Below are 24847 nucleotides of genomic sequence, written 5' to 3'. Positions count from 1 at the left end.
GTCTGGATCAGAGGGATGTGCACGGAGTGGGACCCCAGCTCTTTATTTATAACAGCTGGAACAGACAGACGCTGAGTGCTGACATTTGGCAGAGAGGTGAGAGGTCAAGTCTAACACCAATAAAGTGGAAACTTTGATTTGGGGTATTTATGGATGAGGAAGAAGCAGTACCCTCACAGAGAAAAGGTGAAGTAGAACCAATGGCATTAGAAAAAGAAAAGGTGAACAAAAATAGCATAAACAAAGATAAATGTTACTTTACTAAACCTTTTCCACTACTATTCCTGTGATGTTTTCCTCAAAATACAAAAACATGATTTTATGTGCTAATTTAATACATACACTTAAACAAAACTATGACTTAATGATTGTTTTTCATTTAAAAATTCTCAGTTTAAACCAGACTTTTTTCCAATTGTGAATGGGAGACAAAATATTATTAATTATTAATTTTCCTATTTATTTTTGTATGATTTTAAGTTTATTTTAGAAGCACAATAATGAGGACGGTCGATACTTCAGTTCTATTCAAAAAATAAAACCACATGCTTTTAAGGAATCGTTCTAAAAACATTTCAACTAGGAAAAAGAAAACACACAAATAGGAAAACACTAAAGAAAAAAAATAAAGAAATAAATGTTTTACAATAGAATTTACAAAAGAGATTATTTTTTTTCAAGAAAAAAGGGACATAATTTAACAATAAAACAAAAATGTAATAAAAAGAAATGAAGAAAAAGTTGAAAACACCTTTAATGACCAATCATCAACATACAAACTAATTATCTATGTAAAAAAAACTTAGATGAGGAAAGAAAATCATAAATGATGCATTAAAAAAAACAGCAACACACAAAACTATCTTCACTGACAGAACATTAAATATTTTTAACACCCCAGGTGTTAACAAAAATCAAATACATTAATGAGGCTATGAAAACTAAATATAAATAATATTTTTTTATTCACAAAGTTAAAAATAGTAATAAAAAGTAAAAAGAAATGTGGAAAAAAATGCAATCCACTGAAAAGATCCATGAAAAAAAACGCTAAAAACTAGACAAACTCTAATACGGTATTCAAAAATGAATTTCGGCTTGTTATATTTTAGATTTGAGAGTCAACAATAATCTAAAAATATTTTTTTGAATTAACCTTTTTCTTGTATTGTTTTCTTGTTTTATATTGTTTACAAGTAAAGCTTGAAATAAATCAAATCAATCAATAAAAGTGAAATAATTAAGTCTAGGTCTTTGATTAAATACATAGAGACTATAATCCAGGAGATATTGCTCCGAAAAGTTTAATCTATTCTCCAGGAGTAATTGGGAGGTTATATTTATTAACAAATTTAATTCGTATTATTTTTACATTATTTTGTTATTATTATCATTATTATTATTAAACGCTTAGAAAAATAAAATACAAACATTCCTTTTTACCAACAGAACAGGTGAGTCTCCGTGACGTGTCTCCGACTATACAGCAATGCATGCCGGTCAATGTAGTAAAAATCTCCCTGTTCTCCAATTCGACTGCACATTTGAGCACGTGACCCGCCAAAGCCCTCAGTGACAGGTTGGGAGGTTTCGTGTTTGTGTATTTTGGGTTAGCGCTCGCACTTTGACAAGTTATGCGGAACTGGCCGCCCGCTCTGCGTGTTGTGGCTGGAGCTTCCTATTTGCTGAGGAGCTCAGAAACAGGTTTACAGGCGGACTGCTCGCTGGGTAAACGCGACAGGAGCCGCTCCAGCTGGTTAATGCACCGGAGCCAAGACGATGTGACTTTATTCGGACTCTAGTTTCTGCCTTAGAGGACTGTTTTTTAAAACTTTTTTTTACTTTTGTATTTTTGCGTGCGTGCGCGCCTTGTCGACATGAAGTTTAACGGGTACCTGAAGCTGCGCATCGGGGAGGCTCTGGACCTCAAGCCCACCACCGTCTCCACACGCCATTCCGTCATCTTCAACAAGGCTCCCACGGCGCTGGACCCCTACATGGTGGTGAAGGTGGACGAATACAAAATCGGACAAACCCACACCAAGCAGAAGACCAACCAGCCGACCTACAACGAGGAGTTCTGCATGAACGTCAACGACGGCAAGCAGATCGAGCTGGCCGTCTTCCACGACACCCCGATCGGATATGATGACTTTGTGGCCAACTGCATCATCCAGTTCGAGGACCTCATCAAGACCATCAACTCGGGGGAGAACTTTGAGGAATGGGTGAGTAAACTGGAGGTGTCATGGACTCCTGTTTTGGTTTGGATTCCTTGTCAAAAGTGATTGATTGATTGTTTTTAATCATCTTTATTAAGGTCAGATTAGGATTAAAAAGCATCCAGACATAGTTCCAGATCAGCACACACATTGAAAAGTATTTATTTTCCTTTATAAAGTCAATTAAGAATATGCTTTTCAAATCTGGAGCACACCTAAAACATCTTTTAATAATTTTAATCTCAGATTATCCCAGATTAAAACCATTTAGCTACAGTTCTAATAGTCCTCCTCAAGAATATTTAGGGTTTAAACTTTTTTATGTAGTTAAAGAACATTTCTGATTTTATGAATATTTTATCCAAGAGCACAAAAAGCTGGTAATCCAGGTAAATCCAAGCGATAATCAAATGCCTAGGCAACTCGTGAGCACATTTCAATTACAAATTCATTTTTTAACAAAAAAAATGTTTTTGCATATTAAGATTACTAGTGAGGACTGAATTCATGTATGTAATCTAAATATTTAAATGTATAAAGATTTTTGGATGCCCTGCTCCGTTTCTGTGAACCTCATGTGACCACATTTTTCTTTTAAGATTAAATCAAATGCATAAATATTTACTGATCAAACCTCCCTACTACAACTACAGGTGATTATTCATATATTCATATATTACCCTCTTTTTTTTCTCAACTTTTTCATTGATTTTTGGGGTAAGTGCCTCACACTTCATTACAATTTGTCACTTTTGAATGTAGCTTTTGCTGATCTAAACCATTCAAACCCTGATTTTCTTTTTTGTCCTCCTAAAATTCAATTTACATTTTGTTGAATTATGGGTTGTACAGTCATATTAATATCCACCAATGACATCGCTACTGTGGGTGGAGGAACTGGATACATGCAAACTCCTTTCTAATCTCTTCAGGCATGCTGGGAGTTGACATATTTAGGAAATCATTCTATAAAGGCTTATGGGACATGAACTCAACTTCCTTGTGTAATTTACTTCTTAATTTGTTACAAGTTTCCATATTATTGATCTAAAAACTCACTTTAGCTTAGTTTTGTTCACATTCCGTTTGTTAGTGTTATGTTTATGATTTCAGAATAAAGTCTTTAAAAAGGATGAACAAAAAGTAATATTTTCAGTTGATTTAATGCTGCTGAGGGTGTTATAATTGGGGTGTATATCGGCAAGAGTCTGGCGATACAATACGTATCCCGATACATGTTTCACGATACATATCATGATACTTGTCTCACGATGCTGTGGGTATCCCGATATTGTTTTCACAATATGATATGTATCCCGATACATGTCTCTTGATATGTTACATATCCTGATACGTGTTTCATAATATTGCAATACTTGTCTCGGGATACGGTGCCTACCCGATATGTATTTCGCAATACAATACTTATCACTGTATATTCCAAGACTGTACCAGAACGATTTTTCACTTTTTTAAGACTACTCTACCTTAATATCAATTCATCTTTTATTGTAATAAAATGGTAAAGCTCTTTTCACAAAATAAATCACTGAAATTGAATCTCATTTACAAGTTTCTTTTACCCAAGCAAATTCATGGTGCTTTTATTTTGGTAAATTAAGAACTATTTGTTTTTAAAGAGAACATTGTTGGATTTCCACAGCAAGATATTTTTCAGTTTAAGAAAAAAAAATAAAAGTTTGCCATTTCAACATTTTCAGGTATCGCCAAAAAAAATATCGCGATATATCGCTGAATCGATTTTTCCCTACACCTCTATATGTTTTAAGCTGGAGGCACGGATGAAACTATATCTCGATAATTTTAGCACAGATAAGTGGTCAATAAAAAATAGTAAACATTCATTAAATATCTTGATCATTATTGTGATCCAATAAAACAATTCAATTCAATTCAATTTTATTTATATAGCCCAAAATCACAAAGAGATTTGCCTCATTGGGCTTCAAAATATAAACAGTTGTTAAAAACTAAACAGACTACATAAACTGGTTATCCCTGCCCTTAGACCCTCCCTCCCGGTAAGGAAAAACTCCTAAAAAAACTATACAATTATACAATACAATTTCCATCATTAAAGCCATACATTTACATGGTGTTCTCTGACCCAAGTTGATGCTGCCAGCAGCTCTCCCTCCACCTGCAAGGCCGCATGCTGTTCTTATTGGCTTAGAGGCTTTGTCAGTAATCAGGAGAAAGCGTGGTGTGAAACTGCACATGGCATCAATGGGATGAAGGCATGTTATACTCAAGAGAAGCTGCAAAGCACACATGCTCACACACTGTCCAGGCATGCTCAACAAATGCCACGATTGTTCCAATTTTTTTAAGGACTTTCATTGTTTTTTCCTTCAAACTTTCAACATTTTAACCACATTTGGTTGATTTCAGGTCTAAAAATGTTAACCACAAGATCTTAAAATTGCATTTTAACTTGGTTTTATGAGATGAAACTGCACCTTTAAGCTGGGGTTTCCCCTCTTCTGACCGACTTTCATCCCTTCAGGACTTTTAGAGCTTCTGCAGGTGTTAAATTTAAAGAAAACCTGTCCAGGCCTGGATCTCTTTCTGTGTAGTTTCTGGTGCAAAATGCAAAGAAAATCTATCCCTTTACTCACTGTTGGAGTGAATATTTAACAATCAATGCTGATTTTATTCAAGACTTTTTTTTCAAATGCATTTTCTGCTTTCTGTTAATAATTCCAATGAAAAAACTGTTCATCTATGCGTGTCAGTACTCGATGAAGAAAGCTTGCAGAAAAAGAAGTCTACTAAGAACGACCCCAAGCACTGAGGGGAAGTGGTGCAAAAGTGGAACTTGGTCTGCAGTTGGTTTTCTCACTTCTAGAGTCAAACTCCGAGCTTCTATCTGCTCGATCTAAAGTGAGAAGAGCCTTTTGTGCTTTGTTGTGCAAATAAGCGTCAGGCTGGTTCCTCTCGGATGAGTTGCACAGGCCTCCACACGCCCACACCCGTGTTTATCACCGTTTTCTCACCAGCTGATCCGTACTTCAAGACTCTGCTGATTCTTGGTTGGCTGGAGCCTATCCTCTTCTGTTTTCCTTATGTTCAGACTCAGCGATCTCACTCCAGGTTGCTGACTCACTTTAATAAGACAGGGGTCCCCAAACCTTTTCTTGTGAGGGCCGCTTCGCTGTTTCCTTCCCTGATGTCGGGCCAGAGTCAGCATGTAAGCTAATAGAAGAAGTCTTCCATCTGCAGGGTGTATCTAAGTGTAAACTAATATGGTTTTCCAGAAAGCTACACATAACCAAATATTAATAACCCTTTCTGATATATTCACAGTTAAAAGTCAGGAAATAATCAATGAAATATACAAAACTATTGATTAAATAAAAAAATAAGCAAATATTAGTCACTGTAATCTTCACAGAAAAAGTCAGAATAGTAATGAGTTTAAAAAATATAGCTACTAAATAGGCTGTCCTCTCCCGTCATTGTCCCTTTGGGGACCCCTGCTTTAAGACCAATAACTATTACATTACTTTACATTAACTTTGCTGAGTTTTTGGTGTGGTTCAGTCTGCAAAGTTTGTTTCTTATTTAAATCCAAATAAGAATGTGGAGATGATTAAAACTCTCTTTCTGAGTATTTACTTATTCAAACTGTTTTGGATCAGGGGGAGACGAAAACCAGCAGTTTGAAAAAGCAGGAACTGCCTTGGCGGGCTAAAGTCTCCTTTCTCCCCCCACAATTCTGATTCATCCACTTGCAGACAAATAGATCCATTTGTGTCAGAATCCGGCCTTGAGGGTTGGTGTACTACATGTTTTCCAACCTACCTTCCATTGAAGCACCTCAGTGGCTTAACAAAAGAGATCCAGGTAATTGGCAGCAGATAATGCAGGATTTCTGGAAAAATCACCAGGATGTAAGGCCGGATAGCTCTGATATTGCTCACATTTTTTGTTATGCTAACGTTAGCTTGAACTTGTGAGGCGCTAAGCTAGCTGGAGAGAGCGTAAAGACAAAGGCCTGAGGGGAAATAAGCGGAGGATAACTTCTGCGCCAACCATATCACCCACAAGGTGAATTCTAATGAGCTCCTGCCGCTCTGCAGCAACTATGTCCTCCAAAACAACATAAATGTTTAAAAATTTGGCTAAAAAACGGCATCATTATATTTAAAAGACCACAAGGAATGAGTTTATAAAAGAAAAATACAGCAAAAAAAATTAAGTAAAAATTGATTTCAGTTAATTTTATTGAGAAACAAATCGCATTGACAGTGATGATGTGACACTACTCTTCTTGGCTTTCTGCTTCGGTGCTGTTTCAGTTCTGATGTTTTACTGTATCTGAATTATGCAATGGCTTCTAGTAGAGGTGAGGAAACAGAAAGTGGGTTAATGCAGCCCCCATACATTTCCACATGTAGCTGCTTGCTTGACAAAAGAATAAAAAAAGGATGCATTCCCTAAAAAGAAGTAAAAAAGATACTTCCTCTGTGATGAGACCGCATGAAACGTTATATTTTTAGCTGCAGTGGTCGGCTGTTATTCCGATACCTCAAAATTCCACTTAGAAATTTCCTGTTTGCTTCATGCAAACAGGCTTTTGTGCTGTTTTCTCTTTCTTTTTTAAAAAAAGATGTTAAATTTAAGTGACCCTTTGCGTTTTATTAATTTGTTCCATTTATTTGTCACTCGTGTTGCAATTTTTTGCTAAAATGACTTTAAGGTAGCTGTCGACGCAACTCAGTCTTTATGTCTTTGAATGGATGTTTGATGACACTCAGGAAGTGTCACAATGGAAACTAGTCTGAGACAGGATATGACCAGGTAACCAAAACATATTTATATAAGCATACATTTCGTAATGATGGTGAGCTTTACAGTCGGTGTACCATCTTCATGAACTCAGCTTGTCATTTTTGTACTCCATGCATGTCAGTATTTTTTACCTCATCAGGTTTTTCCAGGAAGGTTGCATGTAGCATGAGTGTTCTCAGTGACTTACAGGTTTCCTAGCAGTGGTTTCAGCTGTTCATTTTCTCTGGCTTTGTGGTTTGTGTCCACCTTCAATAAAGAAAAATCTTTTCTGAAATGTGAGTCACTGGCACGCATGAGAGCGCTGCGGCTAGTCAAACCTGCTGCTCCGTGTTCCTGTAAAGACACTCAGATTCCTTTGACATTAGATGCCCGCTAAGGAATGAAAAAAATGCAGTGACACAGTTTTATCTGAAGTAATTGTCATGGATGAAACTGCAGCTGATACCAACTCCTATCATGTTGTTATTTTTTTTAATTTCTTATCTTATAAATTCTTTTTTTTTTCGTTGTGACAAACGTGTCTTTTGTTTGTCTGGCGGCGGCAGAAGCTTCTGAACTTAATGTTTGATTGTTTTTATTCATCTGCAGATGGACTTGGAACCAGAGGGCAAGGTCTATGTCACAATTACACTCAACGGATCCTTCACTGACGGTATGACTTCTGCTCTTTGTCCGCATTCCTTATCATCCCACAATCATGAGCGCAAAGCTGCTTTGACTTAGGTCCAGATCATAATAATGTTTAATAAAAGCGCAAAAAAGCATATTTTACAGAAAATAAACATTATTTATATATTTTTAGGCTAGTTTTATTTATCAAAGAAAGTATTTTTTAATTGGTTGTCACAAGTCATTGAGTAACAAAGTTTATAAAAAAAAAGGAGTCTATCTGTTTTATGTTGGAGAGATTTAAACAAATATTGTAACCAACACAAATAAAATTCAAACAGAGAGTTTGTGCTGATCATTAGTGACAAGTCCAAGTCATCATTTCTGAGCTTGTACGTGTGTCCTAGTCAGGAATGTCCTGTAAAGCTCATCAGTACAAAAGTACAGTCTGAGAATTTGGGGTGGAGCGTTTTCAGTAAAACAATCATGTTGGCGGCAGGTACAATGAAAAAGAGCTCTGGGCTTCCTGCTGCTAGGCTGACTCGTCTTTAGTGAGGAGCGTGCAGGGGAGGAAGATGCAACCACATCAAACAACCTTAAACGGACTGGATTATTATCTTATGAACCTGTTAAATAAAATGCTTTGAATGTGTTAAGACCGGCCAGCTGAACCACACATTATAAACCTCTGTAAACCCTTTTAAAAACCTTATACAGAAGCTCAGTCTAAATCAACTATTTAATAAATGTATTTTTTAAATTGGGATACTTTTCATTTCTTTGCAGTGATCAGAAATACCTTTAAATACATTTTTTAACCAAATTACTAAGATTTTTTGCTTTCATTTGAAGACTTGAAATAAAATAAAGAAAAAGTCTGTCTGGGAAAAAAATGGTCAACATCACTATTAAATGTTCCCTGTCAACCTCTAAATTCAAATAATGTGAACAGGACACAAATTTAATCTTATTTACTCTAACACGTTTTTTTTAATATTGTAAAATTGTTCTCAGCAGTCTTTTAATTATGATTTTTTTACCAAAATTAAAGAGCTTGTGTCAGTTTTTTAACATGTTTTCTGCAGCGTGGCATGAGTTCATTACAAATTTACCTCTGTTGGTGCTGATGTAACCCTACCTTAATATCCCAGCATTCCTTTGTTTACACTATCTCCTGCTAGCTTATAACCCCAAGCGAACATTTGCATAGCAAAAAAACAAAACAAAACTGGAGAGCAATTTCAGAACTATTTAGCAGTATAGTTTAAATCTAGATGGCAGCTCAGATGATAAAAATAAAGACATTAATGTATGTATTTCTCTGCAAATAGACTTTGGTCTGCTCACAAAATCTGCATCACAAATCTGATCTTTTTCAAACCGCGGGTTTTCCTCTGCTCCTAATCTTTGACAATTTGAACAAGAAGATACTCAGAAATTCAGTTTTAAACTTAGATTATTTTGTTTTTCAAAATTGTGTTTTCCTACTAAGAATTTTGAAACTTCTGTGCACTTAGAAAAAAACATGTTTCTCATTTGTAACTATTCAGTTACATGTTACTTAAAAAAATACATTTATAGACTATTAGGAAATTACCTTTTTGTCTATTTTTCAGAGAATGGGTGAAAATACACTTTATTGTGGTATACTGGGATATATATAGTTATTCTGATATAAAATACTTTATTTTTTCTATATCGCCCAGCACTAATTTTCACTATTTTCATCATTTCGTGGGAAGAGCTGGTGATCATGAAGTGCTGTTCACGACTGTGAGCCTTGAAGTGTTTTCTACTTGTCTGATTTGTATTAGTCTGTTTTATCAACTACACTGACAGTTTTACAACTCGATGAAGCTCTTTGTTCTGTTCATTGATCGGCCGTGTGACTATAATAAACTCAGAGGAAGAGGTGAACGCATTCATACATTAATGTGTGGATTCATCTAACACTGGTTTTTGTGTAGATGTGAACAAAACTACCCTTACATAATGAAAGCTCTGACAAAGTGAATGTGTATCATCTTCTAAAGAGTAATAGTCCTTTCAGAACGACAGGAGGAAGTGACTGTGCAGATCTGGCAAAGAAGTCGTTCAGGTTGTTTATTTTATGATTGCTGGGAATTTCTCCAGATGCCAATTGCATTTGTTAAAAAAAGAAAACATTGTTACAAGTGAAGTTAATGATTTTCTCCCTTGTGGAGATCATCCTGTATTCCTCTGTGCAGAATCCAACAGCATGAATCAAACAATATTTAAAGTTAGCAGAAGTATTGTTTAGATGTTGTGCTAAATTTGAAAAGAAACTCGTTCGTTTTTAGTTTCAATTGAGATTTAACTTCAGATCAGACTCAGTCTAGTACTTTATGTGCCTCACTTTGGGGAAATTGAAAGTGCCGCATTAGTTTTGTTTGTTGGAAGTGGAAGTTCAGCAAAACGTTTTTGAAAGTCATGTTTTTTTGAGAGGTGATGTGTGTCGTTTTGACTTGAACGGTTCAGAGTGAAATGTGTGATAGAAGTCGCTGACAGAGCATGTCGACTTACTTTCTTTGAAATCGAATGCATTTATGACAAACAAACCAATAAAGATGATCCACTTTTTTGCATTTTTTTTCCAAATGTTGTAAATGGAAGATTCAGGCAAACGGGGACAGAAACTGCAAAAAAGAATTGCAAGAAATCACTGTAAAAGTTTTAGGAGACAGAAAAGTTTATCCATAACAGTCAGTGCTTTAAGTGGGCCGGTTCTCTCCGGTACTTAGTACTCAGTACCAGCACTTCTAAATGTGTACCACATAGTACCACGCCAGAAGTACTGCCAGTACTCAGTAACGGCACAAAATACTCGACTCAGAAAACTTTCATTATGATTATTTTTTTTCTAAGAAAAGAAAAGAAAAACATAATTAAAGTAACAATCTAGATTATTCTACACCCACAAAGAAAAAAAATGAATTATTTTTACTGATCAATTTACATTCTTTGCATTTTATGTTTCGACTTTTTAATAAAAGAAAATACGTCACGTCTTGTTGTCCTCTTAAAGCACTGATAACAGTGGATTGGAGTTGGAACTACAAGGAGTTGAAATACAAAGTGCTTCGTAATTATCACTTAAAGAATAAAGGAAGTGGGTTTACACTCTGGGTTCAGATGCAACGAGTAGATTATGCAGATATAAAAATTAATTATTTGTCTTCTCTTTAAATTAAGAATATCTTGCTTGCTGAGATACTTTTTGGGTTAAACTTGCGTGCTGCTTTAAAACGAGTGCAGTTTTCATCTTTAAACTTTTTTATTTGAGGGTTTCAGACTGGAACTACAATACTGTTGAAACAAAAATATGTTTTTATGATTAAATAATTACTGAAGTGATTCTTTAAGCAGATAAAAATAATCGTCTTGTTTATTGTACAAGTTTTGAGAGCCAAAAATCACTTTAAACCTCATCCAGAATAGGGAAAAAAATGGAACAAATTGGAAATAAAAACAATTGTTTTTACCTTTTAAAGGGGATGAAATGATTTTAATGATTAGAATTTCTGATTAAAAATACAGATTTCATTGTTGTTTGGCATAAAAAAGCAAATCTTGGCTTTTACATTTTTCCAGATGATGCTGTAATAACGGTGAAGACTCCAAAGCAGTTTACAAGAGCGCGGCAAGGAGCCGTGAGGCGCAGGATCCACCAAGTCAACGGGCACAAGTTCATGTCCACGTTCCTCCGTCAGCCCACCTTCTGTTTTCACTGCAAGGAGTTCATCTGGTGAGGAAACTCTCTGCAGCTTCATGGAAGTGCTTGGATCTGGATCTAACCGTTTGATCTTTCAATAGGGGAGTTTTTGGAAAGCAGGGCTACCAGTGTCAAAGTAAGCAGATCTTTGGTACCATTTCTGTTTTTTGCGATGGGCTTTTACTCCTTGAATTTGTCTTCAATCTTCTTGCCCCCAGTCTGCACGTGTGTGGTTCACAAACGGTGCCATCAGCTGGTCGTCACTGTGTGTCCGCGCATGAAGAAAACGGCGAAAGATCAGGTAAAGGCAAACACACATCACTATAGTGTTTTTAGTGTTTCTGCTTTCAAGATTTTACAGTTATTTTTTCTTTTTAAGATTATTGCAGCGTATGCAAAAACACCCCCCACCTACACATGCACTCACCCACTGCTGTTGACACCTGCAGTGATCAGACCACCGTTCAGCTTCCTGTTTCTGCTCTAGCTGATCACTGAAGTGTAGTCTGCTCTTCTGTACTTTTCCACACATGCTGCTTGCATGTCTTTCTGTTTCTATTAATACTCTTTTTAAAGTATGTTTCGACACTGCCTGACAATATTTTGCTGAGCGGCGCAAGTTTTATCCTTTCTATCAGGAAAACGTTTGCAATTATTAAAAATAGAATCCCACTTTGATCTGAAAGAGGAACTAAAGTCATTTTATTCTTGTCTTGCTGGCATTTTAAATGCACATCTCAGTGTTTGATACCCGTGTGGATCTCTTGCAGCCTATAACCCAAGGCTTCAGCATCAACGTCCCACACAAGTTCAACCATCACAACTACAAGTCGCCCACCTTCTGTGACCACTGTGGCTCCCTTCTGTGGGGAATAGTCAGACAAGGACTGCACTGTAAAAGTGAGGGCTGCCTACCTAGAGAGTTTGTGCAAAAAAGATCTCAACTCATTTCTTTTTGAGTCATTATTTGTTTGTGGTTCCTCTTTTTTAGTCTGCAAAATGAACGTCCACATCCGCTGCCAGGGCAATGTTGCTCCAAACTGCGGCGTGAACAGCGTGGAGTTGGCCAACACGCTCGCACAGATGGGTCTGCAAGCGGGAGGACTCTCCAAGCGGAACACAATAGTACAGCAATTTATTTATTTTTTGTTTGTTTGCTTTACTCAATTAACTTCTGCATGAATTAAAATATATCAATTAATCATTGTGTTTTTTGCAGGTCAAAAATGCAACAAACAGTCAGTCAGAGCAGAAAAGGGCAGCGTCCGATAGGAGGGAGAGTACGGCGAGTACGGCGAGTACAGAAAGCAGACAACAAATGCCTCGCCTGGGAATTTCAGATTTCACTTTCCTTCAAGTCCTTGGCAAGGGGAGCTTTGGAAAGGTATGGTTTGCAAGGAAATATCTGTAGCGCTTTACTCACCTGAGCTGCTGAAAATCTAAAAGAAACATTGGAGTTTGTTACATATTTATTTAGCAAATAATTGGACTTAATTCAGCTAAGTTGGCAAACATTAATGTTTATTAGATAGCTTTCATTCTTTAAATCCTAAATGATTTCACATCACATTTTCTAAAGGGCAGCTACCGCTTCATCTGCATTTTTGGCAGCTCCACCGATTCAGAGATGTTTTGTAACAACCAGGAACTAAAGTACTGAATATCAGATGAGTTATGCAGAATTATTTTACTGTCAGTTTAGCTGCAAGCTGAAAAAGAAACAACTGAAAAAGGCTTGCAGAGAATTATTCAAAAATATTTGTTGTCAACAGAATATTTTCTTGCAAAATTGCAATTACTTATTTGGTTTAATCAATAAAATAATCAATAAAACAAAACGTTTTTCTTTCACTAACACTACTGTAAATTTCTGTTGTCTTTGCAGGTCATGCTGGCAAAACTTAACGGAAAAGAGCGTGTTTTTGCTGTGAAGGTGTTGAAAAAGGACATCATCTTACAGGATGATGATGTTGAGTGTACCATGACAGAAAAGCGAGTGTTGTCTTTGGCCCGCTGTCACCCCTACCTCACAGAGCTCTACTGCTGCTTTCAGACACCGGTGGGTTTATTCAAGCACACATGAAGCTAAATAATCTTTTTGTTTTTTTGTTTTTTTCATTTTATTTGTTTTAAACCTCCACATGATTTAACTTCTTTGGTTTATTTTTTTTGCTTGTTTTTTAATTGTAATTTGGGTGGTTGGTCAGCAGGTGGCAGCAGTGTACCACAAAATTCTTGTTGAATGTTGGCTCTTCTTTGCCATTAAAACTATAGTTTGGATGTTAAATTACAGTAAAAAAAAAAGATAATTTTAAGTTTTGGACTGTGACTGTGTTTGAATGTTCTCATCACTTCACACAGGCAGATCTATAAATCCACTCCTCTGACAGATTTTCCCTCGTTTCCCATTTTCTAGATCACTTATTGACAGCAGCGAGTAATAAGAAAAAAAAGATTTATGGGTTTGATTTAGGTTTCCAATATTTCCCGACTGCAAGTTGTGGTTGGCTGCACAGAAACTCATTAGACATCGGAAATTTATGGGAAGCATCCATGAACTGTCCTTGAAGCAGTCCCTCTGATTCTTTATTAACATGGGATTATCCGTGCGGCTTCAGTGATCTTATACACGTGCCATCTCCTAACTCGTCTGACAGGACCGTCTCTTCTTTGTGATGGAGTTTGTCAACGGCGGGGATCTCATGTTCCACATCCAGAAGTCCAGGAAGTTTGATGAGCCCAGAGCTCGGTTCTACACCGCAGAGATCACGTCTGCTCTCATGTTCCTGCACAGCAAAGGCATCATCTACAGGTCTGAGTCATCTCGAGACATGTGCAAAGGGAACAGAAAATATTAAGTGTACATTTCATGTATGTTTTACAGAAAACTCTCACACTTGGGGTTTTAAAGACACATCACATTTCCTCTCCAGGAAATCATCAAATTTTTTGTATATTGATTTAAATTTAAGACTTTCTTGAATATTTTTTTTTTATCAAAGATGAGTCAGGTTTTGCATGAATACATATGATTGAGGTTGTATTACATGATGCAGTAGCATGTCTAGTATTAAAGGGAATATATGATGCTACTCTTAAGTAATCTATAACCTTTGGCACAAAAGAACACATTTTTTATGAAACATTAGTTATTTTTGTATGTTTTTTTTCTACCTGTAAGTAAGACGAATTAATATCAACTTTATAAAACAGGAGTTAACATTATAAAACGCTTGAAAGATCAAAAAAGTTGATTTTGCATAATATATAATAGGCCCTGTAAAGCGTAAACAACTCCATGTGTTTAGGTGAGAGCAGTGGTGTTTACGCTTGCTAATGCTCCACTCTCGTCATCTTTTGAGCTCTTTTAAAAGAGGTCACAGTGGTCTTTTAATTATCAATATGCCATTTATAGCTAAACATTTTTTTTTAATTGTGTCAATTTCTAGGACAGTTTCTGCAGAGCGGCAGTCGTTCACTAGAATTAAACCTCTGAGTTGTTAGCATGGAGCGACCCTGTTGCTAATGTTAGCTAATGCTAGCTTGGAGCAGGAAGATTGAAGCCCACCCAGCATATTTTCTACTTCACAAACACACTTTTTTTCAAACAACATTTGTCGTCTGCTCCTGATTTTTAACAATTAGAAATAAAAATAATTAGAAATAAAATTTTAAACGTAATTTTCTTCATATATGTCCTCCTTCATCAGCAAAAACTACCAGAACTAGATAAAAACACCAAAAACAAAATTTCCATCAAAGTGGGTCTTTAAGAACAATCAACTAAGTCTGATAGTTTGAAGAAAAAAAATGTTAAAGTTAAAAGATAGGCCTTTTAAACCTTGCAGTTGTGTCTCTGGTGAAGTTCTGAGATTAGAAATGTGCCTGAATTCAATATCTACAGTGAGGTGGGTTTTTATAAAAGATTAAACTCTAATGGTGAAAATGTCCATTCATGTAGTCTGACATAAAAAAAAGTCATTTTAAAAATAAACTACCCCTTTTTTGGCAAGTCTGGTGAAGGTTCAGGTAACACGATTGTGTTAACATGCTTTTGAGTTAACCCAGGCACTGCAGTGCAAAGAGGATGCTTTGTCCTGCTTTGTGTAGAATCTATTGTATGGATTTAACCATAGATTAGAATACAGTTATCCTTTTGTTGCATCAGTCTTATGTGGAAGTATTGGTGTGATTTCTGATTGGTAGAGCTTGTTTCTGTTGTACTTTTTTAGTCTTTATTAAAATCAGATTTTGATTTTTTTTTATCTTTTTTTATGTATTTTAGTTGTCTTATATAGCCCTAAAGTCTACAAAAAGTGGAGGATAATATTCGTCATTCTCCCCCTACTTTGCTTTACAGTAGGTTAATACAAATCAGCAACATTTTCTACTGTTGAAAAACGATTACAGAGTTGCGCAAATCAGGATATTAAAGCGTTTCTCAACTTCTTGGTAGTCATCATTCTACAACACATTTTTACAACTTTGGGAAATTACTTGCTGCAAAAGTCAACCCAGAGGCACAACATGCAACCCTCAAAAAGTGGGAAAAACGAGAGCCGAAGGATATTTGGAAACATGTTGTGACGTGAAAGTGGCTTCAAAGTTTTTTATGTCACTGTTGTTAATGCACAAATCTTGCAAGCAGATAGTTTTTGCTCCAAAAATTAAAGATTTCTCAGCGCGTTGAGTAAAAACTAAAGTAGCATTTGCTGTTCTAAGGTTTTACTGCTTTCTCAACAGAATTTAGAATAGAATAAAACTTTATTGATCACAAAAAGCAGAAATAATTACAATTAAAATATAAGTTTGTGTAATTTAAATAAGTTTCTTGTGCTCTAAAACTTCTTGAGCTGTCAACCTCATCCTCCAAAATATTATGTCGAGGATTCCTGAGACCCTCTTTGGAGTGTAAATGTGGTGGCCCCCTGCCAGTGCTTGATAAACTGCATTGGGGAACATAGTGTAACAGTAAATTCTGAGTTATATTTAGTAGTTCGTGTGTTCTGCCTTCACTGAGCAGCATGACTTAGCTTTACTGGCCGTGCGCAGCTCGATGGTACAAGTGCTGCAGATTAGTGAGCCACAAATGGAAACCCACACCTCAGGTCAGGGCGAGAAGAAAGAACTGTTGGTGCCTTCCTGATTTAAAATCGTAAGCTCCAGTGACTGAATTGTGTATCTACTTTCGTCATTTGACCCATCGCCTGTGTGTGAAGCTCTTTGTTCCTGCTGCTCGGTGGTGGAAAACCATGTCCATCATGTTTCCTGTTTGAAAATTAAGCCGTTTTTTAAAATTTACTAACTTTTTTGCACCCCAATTGTGATGAATACTATTTCCACTTGTACTTTGGTCCCTGAAACACACCCAAACAGTGTCTCATTCTGTGCGTCACAGCGTTTGTCTACATTTATTGGGAAACTTTAATCTTTGCACAATTTCAGTTTGTAGTTTCTTGGCTTCTCAGTTTCTCTCCCATCCGTTAAATTTGTAAAGTGTATCCAGTCTGCAAAAATGAGGGTTCAAGGAAAGAAAACGTATAGGATCAGTATCATTTGTGATAAAGTTCCACGAGTTCCACGAGTAGAAATTAATTTTAATTCAGAAAAAAAATAAATGAGTAAGGATTTTGATTTGAAGCTGAAAATTATTTTTTCCACAAACACATTTTTGCAAAAGCAGAAGCCTTATTACTTACTTTAAATCAATTTTTGATTTTTTTTTGTACTAAAGGGCCAAAATTGGCTTTGATTGTAGAGGGATCACATCATTGTTTTTTTTTTCATTATTATTTATTTATTTCATTAAGATTGAAAAAGGTCTCACTGAAGTACTGTTACGCAATCAGCTAAAAGGACTGGAAAAAATAATAACCAGATTAATCCAATCAAGCCAGTTCCTTAGCAGTGACAATTTTCCAACCCCTTTAGGTCTGTGCAATTTCTTTTCTTGAAAGTTCTGTTTTTTTTTTAAATAGAAAATGCAAAAACTAACTAAGTGTGTCAATTGCAAATTAAATCATTTCCTGAGTCTCCAGCCTGTTACAGCGATGGGATCTCCTGTCCAGGTTAAGGCCTTCTCTGTGCCGTGACCTTTGTCTGGAGTTAGGTCACCTGACCCCAGATTAGACCTGAATGCCAGAGCCAACTAATCGCACTGTCAGATGACAAAGCACAAAGGGACACTAACAGTGAGGGACCATTTCCAACGGATGATTGAAGAGAAGGCAGCATTCACAGAACAGCTCATTTATAGTGCATTTATTTGAAATACGTGTCTGTTTTTCAAATGTTTTCAACGTTAACACATCAGTTGTGTTTTTGTTTCACATTAACAAATGGCACAACCATTATTTTTTCATTTGTTAAATCATTTTAAAAGAACAATTTTATAAAAGATCTATGAAAAACTTATAAATTGATTCAACCCAAATACTAATAAATCATGAAAAACATAAAACCAAACACTTTCTAATAATACTATTTGGATTATTTTTCTCATTTTAGGCATTACATTGAATTAAAAGATATTTGAGAAAAATATCTTCTTTTTTTAATGATTTTATTTGCAAAATTAAGCGCTTTTGTTGGTAATTTCCCTCATGAAAAGCCTCTTATATTGTCATTGTTTTCTACTTGTTAATAACATAGCACCTTTCCATAAATCCTGTGTTTTTTATTGTGATTGCAGGGATCTAAAACTGGACAATGTTCTTCTGGACAAAGACGGTCACTGTAAGCTGGCCGATTTTGGGATGTGCAAAGAAAACATATTTGAAGGCGCGGCCACAGGGACCTTCTGTGGAACTCCAGATTACATTGCTCCTGAGGTGAGTAAAAGCTTTTACACTGACCAGTACAACAGGAAACAAACATGTAGAATTCATTTTAGAACATTAAAATATGTAAGGGTAAGATAATATTTCCTGTCATCTTTTCCTTGACCCCATTGGAAAGCTCCATGGGTTAAAGGAGAGGAGAAAGGAAAAGAAGGAACCAGAAAAAAGCAGATCTCCCCATTTGCAGAAATCATTGTAACTTTTCCTGCAAACTACAGACAATGCAACAGTGGATAGATGTGACGTAACTCTAGCAAGGTTTTATCAGAAATGAGCAAACATAGATGACCCGTTAATGGCTCAAAATGTGCATAAAAAAATGTTCTTAACGAAAAAGTTGACAGGATCATCAATTTGATAGATTCCGTTTGGCTGTGTTTGTTCTGCAGTTGTTCTACAACAGCTGCACCATGACTGTAAAGAATCGTGGAATTGGATTATCCTCAGTCTTTTCAGAGAAGATAATCCGCTTGAATCTTGTAAAAAAATAAAAAACAAAAATTTTTTCTTCATGTTTTTCACTGGAAATTGTTTCTCTCAAATCAAATGAAAAACATCGAATAAAATATGTTTTTCTCTTGTTATGAATGAGTAAATCTGCCAATTGAACTCATAGAACTTGTAGGGTAAGATTGAGTTTTGATGTCCTGCCCTTTTAAGACAAAATAAATATTAAAATGACCAATAAGCCTTCTTGTTTAGGTCTACTGCTATGATAAGTGAAAATGTGATATTTTGTGTTTTTGCTGTGTTTGCTGTCTGAATATGACAAATATGACTTGAGGCAGCTCAGATGCCCTAAATGCAAATCACTGCATGCCCTGTTGTGACTATGGTGACTTCCTGTTATGTTATAAGAACATCTTTGTTTGTGATCAGAGGCCGCAAACATGACTCGATCTTGGCTCATAGTAACTTTTGTCATTTTGCAGCATATTGCAATCAGACCAGCAAAGGTTCAGCTTCAAACCAACATGCATGCTCACCTGGAAGCCAGCAAAGCTTATTGAGGTTGCACCTGGTCACAGAGTAAAACTCTGTTTCTGTCATATATTTTTGTTTGCATAACCTATAAATTAACAATCCTATAGTTGCTAATGTTGAAGGTTATATAAAAAGAAAAAACTTTAGTTTATGGTCTTTTTGTCTTAAATATATTAGTGTAATATGTTCAGGGTGGAAAATAACAATTCCTTTTCTGCTTTTAAAAGCCCTGGAGCTTCTCCAGATGAAACTCACAGGGAGCTTTTGTTATCTGGAATGACTTCTGTGACACTAGGCCACCATAAAACCTTAACTGGTTGAGCTCTGCACCAGAAGTTTCCATGTAAAGTCCTTCCCGTCTCCACAATTAATTCTTCATCATATTTGTGGTGACTATTTTCCTGCTGAACTGTCTGAAGGACATCCTAAATCCATTTTTTAATGCTACAGACATCAACTATTAGATAACTGTAGACTGTTGCCATTTTTTTTTCCTGAACCGTGCCTCCGCATAAACCAGGTCTGCAGATTCTCCCCTTGACCTTGTGGTTCCTTTTTATCCAACTGTATTTCTTTTTAATGACGTCCAGTGACTTTATTTTGCCACCGCTTCCTGAAAGCTGCAAAGAACCAATGAGGAAAGATTAATATGTCAAAATCAAAAAAGGAAAAGCTGAAACAAGTATTAAACAAATGCACAATTTAACTGATAAATGTTGTTGCTCCTTAATCGTAGGGTTTACTTTTCCAGCTAAACTAGCATTACTCACATGTCGTATCTCCATCAGACCACTTCAGTAAAAACAGTTTTGCAGCTTAGCCCAGGGTCTTTCTTTACAGAAGCCGTGCTCTAAACATCCACTCCATTTCTTAGTTTCTTTTCATAGTCTGTGCTCAAAATGACTTGTTTCCTCCTCCTGAAAGAGGATTTTTCCCCAAAACATTTATGAAAGACCTCTTTGCTTGCCCCCATGTTCTCCGCCCTTAAAGTCCTACTCCAGTCTTCCATTGAGCTACTGTAAAAGCATTCCCAGTGGTTTTTGATTATGATTATGCCGTTTTTAGTCAAAAATAAAAAATAAAAAAAACGCGGAGTGGGTCTTTTTAACATACAGTAGCTGAAATGTGTGACTCAAAGTTCAAAGACTCAAGATTCTCTCTGAGATTTCCTAAATTCTTTAAAGATTTATTTATTTATTTAGAATCTTGTGAAATGTTTCCACAGATCCTGCAGGAAATGATGTACGGCCCCTCGGTGGATTGGTGGGCCCTGGGTGTTCTGCTGTACGAGATGCTGTCAGGACACGCCCCCTTCGAGGCCGAAAATGAAGACGACCTCTTCGAGTCCATCCTCAATGAAGAGATTGTTTACGCGTCCTGGCTCAGCACGGAGGCTGTCAATATCCTCAAAGCTGTGAGTCTGCGCTCCCTTCATGTCTTTTCTGAACAGAAGGATCAATAATAAAGGTGGGCGGGGTTGGTATAGTCTTCCCTTACCTGGTTAGTTTTATTTAGCTTTCCTTCAAAGATGCAATAATGACAAGAAATTAACATGCAAGCAGCTTAAAAATCTGTTAAACATCCATTTACGAAGCTCTGTAGTTTATTTACTCTTCTTTGGGCTCCATAGAGGTTTAGTAAAGAGGACATTCCTTTTGGATTGCTGAAGTCAGAGTTACTAGAGGTTTTTTTTTCAATGGCTGACATGCTCAGACTGCAGCATGAGTGGCAGTTCTAGGAATCATGCCAGCTAGCTGTTTGACCCCAGCCTGTTACGTAACTATATTAAGGCATGGTTCACTGGACAGCTACAGTACAGGAGCTATAAATGAGACGGCTCCTCCTCCTCCCTCTATTGGTCCCGCCTTTGCACGCAGTTCTCCCGGCGTTATTGTTCTCGGCTCACCGTTCCAGCTGCTCCGGCTGACTTGCCTCCTGTGTCACACATCCCATGTTGGTGTGAATGGATTTCAAAGCTGCTGCTGTTCTATTTTTACTGCAGGCTGATCTGCTTGAAGGTTCTTCTTGTTCTTGTAAGCAGGAAGCTCAGCTGACGTGTTATTTATAACACGTCTTTAGTGTTTGATTGTTGTACAAAATTACTAAAAAACTTAAATGATCCCAAACAACAACTTTTATTTCATACTTATAGAAATTTAGTTTATGAAATTATAAAATACAGAACAAACACTTTAACACTTTAATAACTACACACTTTTAAGCATTAGTTAGCATTAGTGGAGCATGAGTTAACACTTAAATAATCATTTATAAAGCCTCACTCCTACTTTATTAACATTAGCAAGTATCTTATTAACATTTTATTCTTGATTTAAAAGGATTCATAGAATGTGTCTCTAAATGGTACGTTAAGGCCATTCATTAACAAATAAACATTTAAGTATTAAATGGTTTACAAACCAGTTATGTTGAGGTGGTTCTTTTATTTGTAATTACCTCAAACTTATCTTCAATGTCATCACCTGATAGACTCAATACTTTCTTAATATTTTTGTTCTCATTAATCTTTTTGTTCTCATTTGCTGCTTCTGAGAAAAACAGCTTCTTTACATCGTGATGCTGACCTGGCAGGTGATGCAGCTTACCCGTAACCATGGAAACAAAGCCACAGCTTGAGTGGAATACAATTTCTGGTCTCTAGTCTTCTGTACCGCCTGAACCCTCATATAATCTCTCTTCCTGAAAGTTAATCATGCTTAAAGGATCAGTACTAGTTAGCTAGGCTGTTTTTTTTTTTTACAATGTTTAGGACAAATAATTTATAGTACATCATCAAATTTGTGCTTTCCTAAATCTCACAACTGTCCAGCCGCTGTGCAATCCAGCTTTTGAATGTCCAGAACTATGCAACTTGGAGGAGAGGTCTTATCACTTTGTTAGCTCACACAATGATTTACCAATGTTTAGCAGAATGTGAGGAAGTACCGTTTATTTGCTCCAAGTTTTATTTAGTAATTCAAAATCTCTTCATCTCTGCTCTGAAGAAATAAACTTTGGTCTAAAAACTTGATGTAAACTTGGCTTCCTAATCCTTTCATTGTTGTTTGGATCAACTATCTTGGTGCCGAAAGTATTTATTACTCCTGTCGCCGGACATACTAATCTCTACAATGACTATAGGTTATTCTGGAAACTGTCGTTGAGGAAACTGGAGACAGACACTCCTTGTCCTGAGGGGGTCATGGCGAGAATTTCCTAAAATTCCTTTTTTCCCAGCAGCAAGGTCTAAAACAAACTTGTAGATTTTAGTTTGAACTTTGTTTGGGACACTTCCTCCTGTCATTAGCCCCCCACCAGGCTGTGCAATAACAAACAGTATTGTTTTAGTGTCCACAGTGCTGGGAAGTTGAGACACTTCTTTACTGAACTGCTCTGACCTTCATCCAACTAAAGCAGTGAGGGAGGTGCTAAACATGCGGCAGAGGGGTGTGTATGTTGGTGGAGGCGGGGATTTACTGGATGGGTGTCTGGCTTTGGTTCACACTGGCGTTCCTCCAGAAATATCTGGTTTGATCTAGTTTTTGTCTAAACACATTTCTACATAAACAGCCGACTAGATTTGGGCAATAAAGCAATATTTGACTGTTTTTTTTCTTGAATATTTTATATTTTTTTCAATAAATCTCAAATTAATTTAATCATTTTTTGCTTTTAAAGTTGCTGACCAAAAACCCAGCGCGGCGCCTGGGCTGTGTGCCTGCAGAGGGTGGCGAAAGTGCCGTGACCAGCCACGTTTTCTTCACCGGCATCGACTGGGAGAAACTAAATAATAGAGAAATGGAGCCGCCGTTTAAGCCAAGAATTGTACGTTGCACACAATTACTTTGTGTTTAAACTATTCCTTCAATTTTTACAACTATTTGTTTTTCTTCACAGAAAACCCCAGAGGATGTGAACAACTTTGACCCAGACTTCACTCAGGAGGAGCCCACGCTCACACCCATCGACGGTCCAGTTATACCTTCTGTCAACCAGGAGGAGTTTAGAAACTTTTCCTTCACCTCACCTGAACTGCTTGAGATTTAATTTTTTTTTCATCTCTGCAGTAAAGTGAAACTAGAACAATCACCCAAAAAAAAACACCATTCAGCAAGAAAGCAGGACTCTTCATCAACTCGCATGACTCTGGATGGATCTAGTTTTAACGGTCACCTGGCTTCATGTTATTGTTCATCCAAAGTGTTTACAAAATGCACTTCTTTATGCTTTTGTATTGTAATGATTTTTCTCTAATGTGAAAGAGCCTTTCTATTGCATGTTTTCATGCTTTTGCTGTCCCTTTTGGACATCACAAGCCTGAGGTTTCCTGAAAAGTCAAGAGTGCCTGTTAACTCCAGGAAAAGACTGTGAGAGCAGAAAAAATACTTCCTCTTTGATGCTCGCCTACTGTGGAAAAGTACTGGCTCAAACTCAAAGGCTCTCCCTAAATTGAAGGTTTTTGGTTTGACTAAAATTAATAAATGTATTAAACTAAACTGACGGTATGTCAATTAAATTAATTCTGTAGCCAATATCAGTCAGTATGCTGGCAACTTTGTACCCATTGAAATGGCTCTAACCGGATCAGACATGCCCAAGTGAGATGATGCAAGGTTCTAGCTTACAGGAAAGCAATGTGATGATTCATACTGACTGGAGAAAACTCAGAAATGGGCACTACACCAGAATGTTTCTTGTACAATTGCAGCTGTTTGTGTTTTTTTTTTTTTTTTTTTTTTTTTTGCGGTAAATTTCTGAAGATTGCGACTACTTTTTTCCTTCAATTGAGCTACTAAAAGCTTAATGGTTGTCTCTGCAGGACACTTTTGTCTCAGTGAAATCAGAAACTCAGCAGGAGAGAATCAAATGAGGACTTTAACCTAACATTACTGTTACTTTGTGCGACCCACCTTTGCCTCAAGTTGCAGAGGATAAACAGGAAACCACAGAATGTCTCTGCAATCGCTTTTAATCGAAACAGAAAAAAAACAAGAGTGACAGTATTTTCTTGTTTGGTACGTGGGGAAGTATTTGGAGATAAAGCAGAAAAATGAGCCCTGATAATCTCTGGAGGTTAAAACAGCACAGACGGACCCTTCCTGTGACTTTGAAGGCGGAAGTCGTCAAGCTCTACATGTCTTTATCGCTTCAGCCCTGGACCAGTTCGAAACAAAAGAGCTTCAACTCTAAAATTAAAAACAACTTTGCTTTCAATCATTTTTCAACAAAAACTGTATTTATATTCACATCAAAGCCACACAACCTCCTAGATTCCCCTTAAAAGTAATTTCACTCTTAAATAATAAACTGCAACATAGCCACTGCTTGTCTATACACACACTGTATAACCAGTTTGGTGTCTGTGGGTTATGTCTGGATGAAACCTGAGTCTTGTTTCATCTTTGATTACACACACAGCCTTATTGAGCACCTGGTCACACTCTGCTGTCTGGCATCTTTGACTGATAATCCCTTCAAGCGATGCAGATAATGAAAAAGACTCCACACCGCAGAGACCCTCCAAGTAATTCCCTTTAGCAATCTTTAGCTTGATGTATTTCCAGCCCACAGTGCTGTTCGCTTTGCACTCTCAAGCTTGCTGTTTCTGCTGCAGCAGAAATTTTTTTTCCCTGTCAAATGATACC

At 36.7% G+C, this 24847-nt stretch overlaps 1 protein-coding gene across 1 annotated transcript; it reads left to right on the top strand.

Annotated features, from left to right (window-relative positions):
* Positions 1-1550: 1550 nt before the first annotated feature.
* Positions 1551-24372, top strand: prkcha (protein kinase C, eta, a). The gene is made up of 14 exons (XM_024290891.2): positions 1551-2228; positions 7626-7689; positions 11259-11412; positions 11481-11515; positions 11598-11680; positions 12150-12279; positions 12371-12504; positions 12599-12763; positions 13265-13438; positions 14037-14191; positions 18071-18209; positions 20428-20616; positions 22881-23027; positions 23100-24372. Exons 1-14 carry the CDS (start codon positions 1878-1880, stop codon positions 23247-23249), a joined length of 2070 nt encoding a protein of 689 aa, XP_024146659.1. The 5' UTR covers positions 1551-1877; the 3' UTR covers positions 23250-24372.
* The last annotated feature ends 475 nt before the right edge of the window (positions 24373-24847 follow it).

The sequence above is a fragment of the Oryzias melastigma genome, linkage group LG22 (genome assembly GCF_002922805.2).
Source record: "Oryzias melastigma strain HK-1 linkage group LG22, ASM292280v2, whole genome shotgun sequence".
Classification (NCBI taxonomy): domain Eukaryota; kingdom Metazoa; phylum Chordata; class Actinopteri; order Beloniformes; family Adrianichthyidae; genus Oryzias; species Oryzias melastigma.
This window is presented reverse-complemented; position numbering and strand designations above follow the sequence as displayed.

Coding starts and splice junctions, on each gene's coding strand:
- prkcha (XM_024290891.2), top strand. CDS start 1,878: ATGAAGTTTAACGGGTACCTGAAGCTGCGCATCGGGGAGGCTCTGGAC. Junction 11,681..12,149: donor AGAAAACGGCGAAAGATCAG/GTAAAGGCAAAC, acceptor GATCTCTTGCAG/CCTATAACCCAAGGCTTCAG. Junction 12,280..12,370: donor ACAAGGACTGCACTGTAAAA/GTGAGGGCTGCC, acceptor CCTCTTTTTTAG/TCTGCAAAATGAACGTCCAC.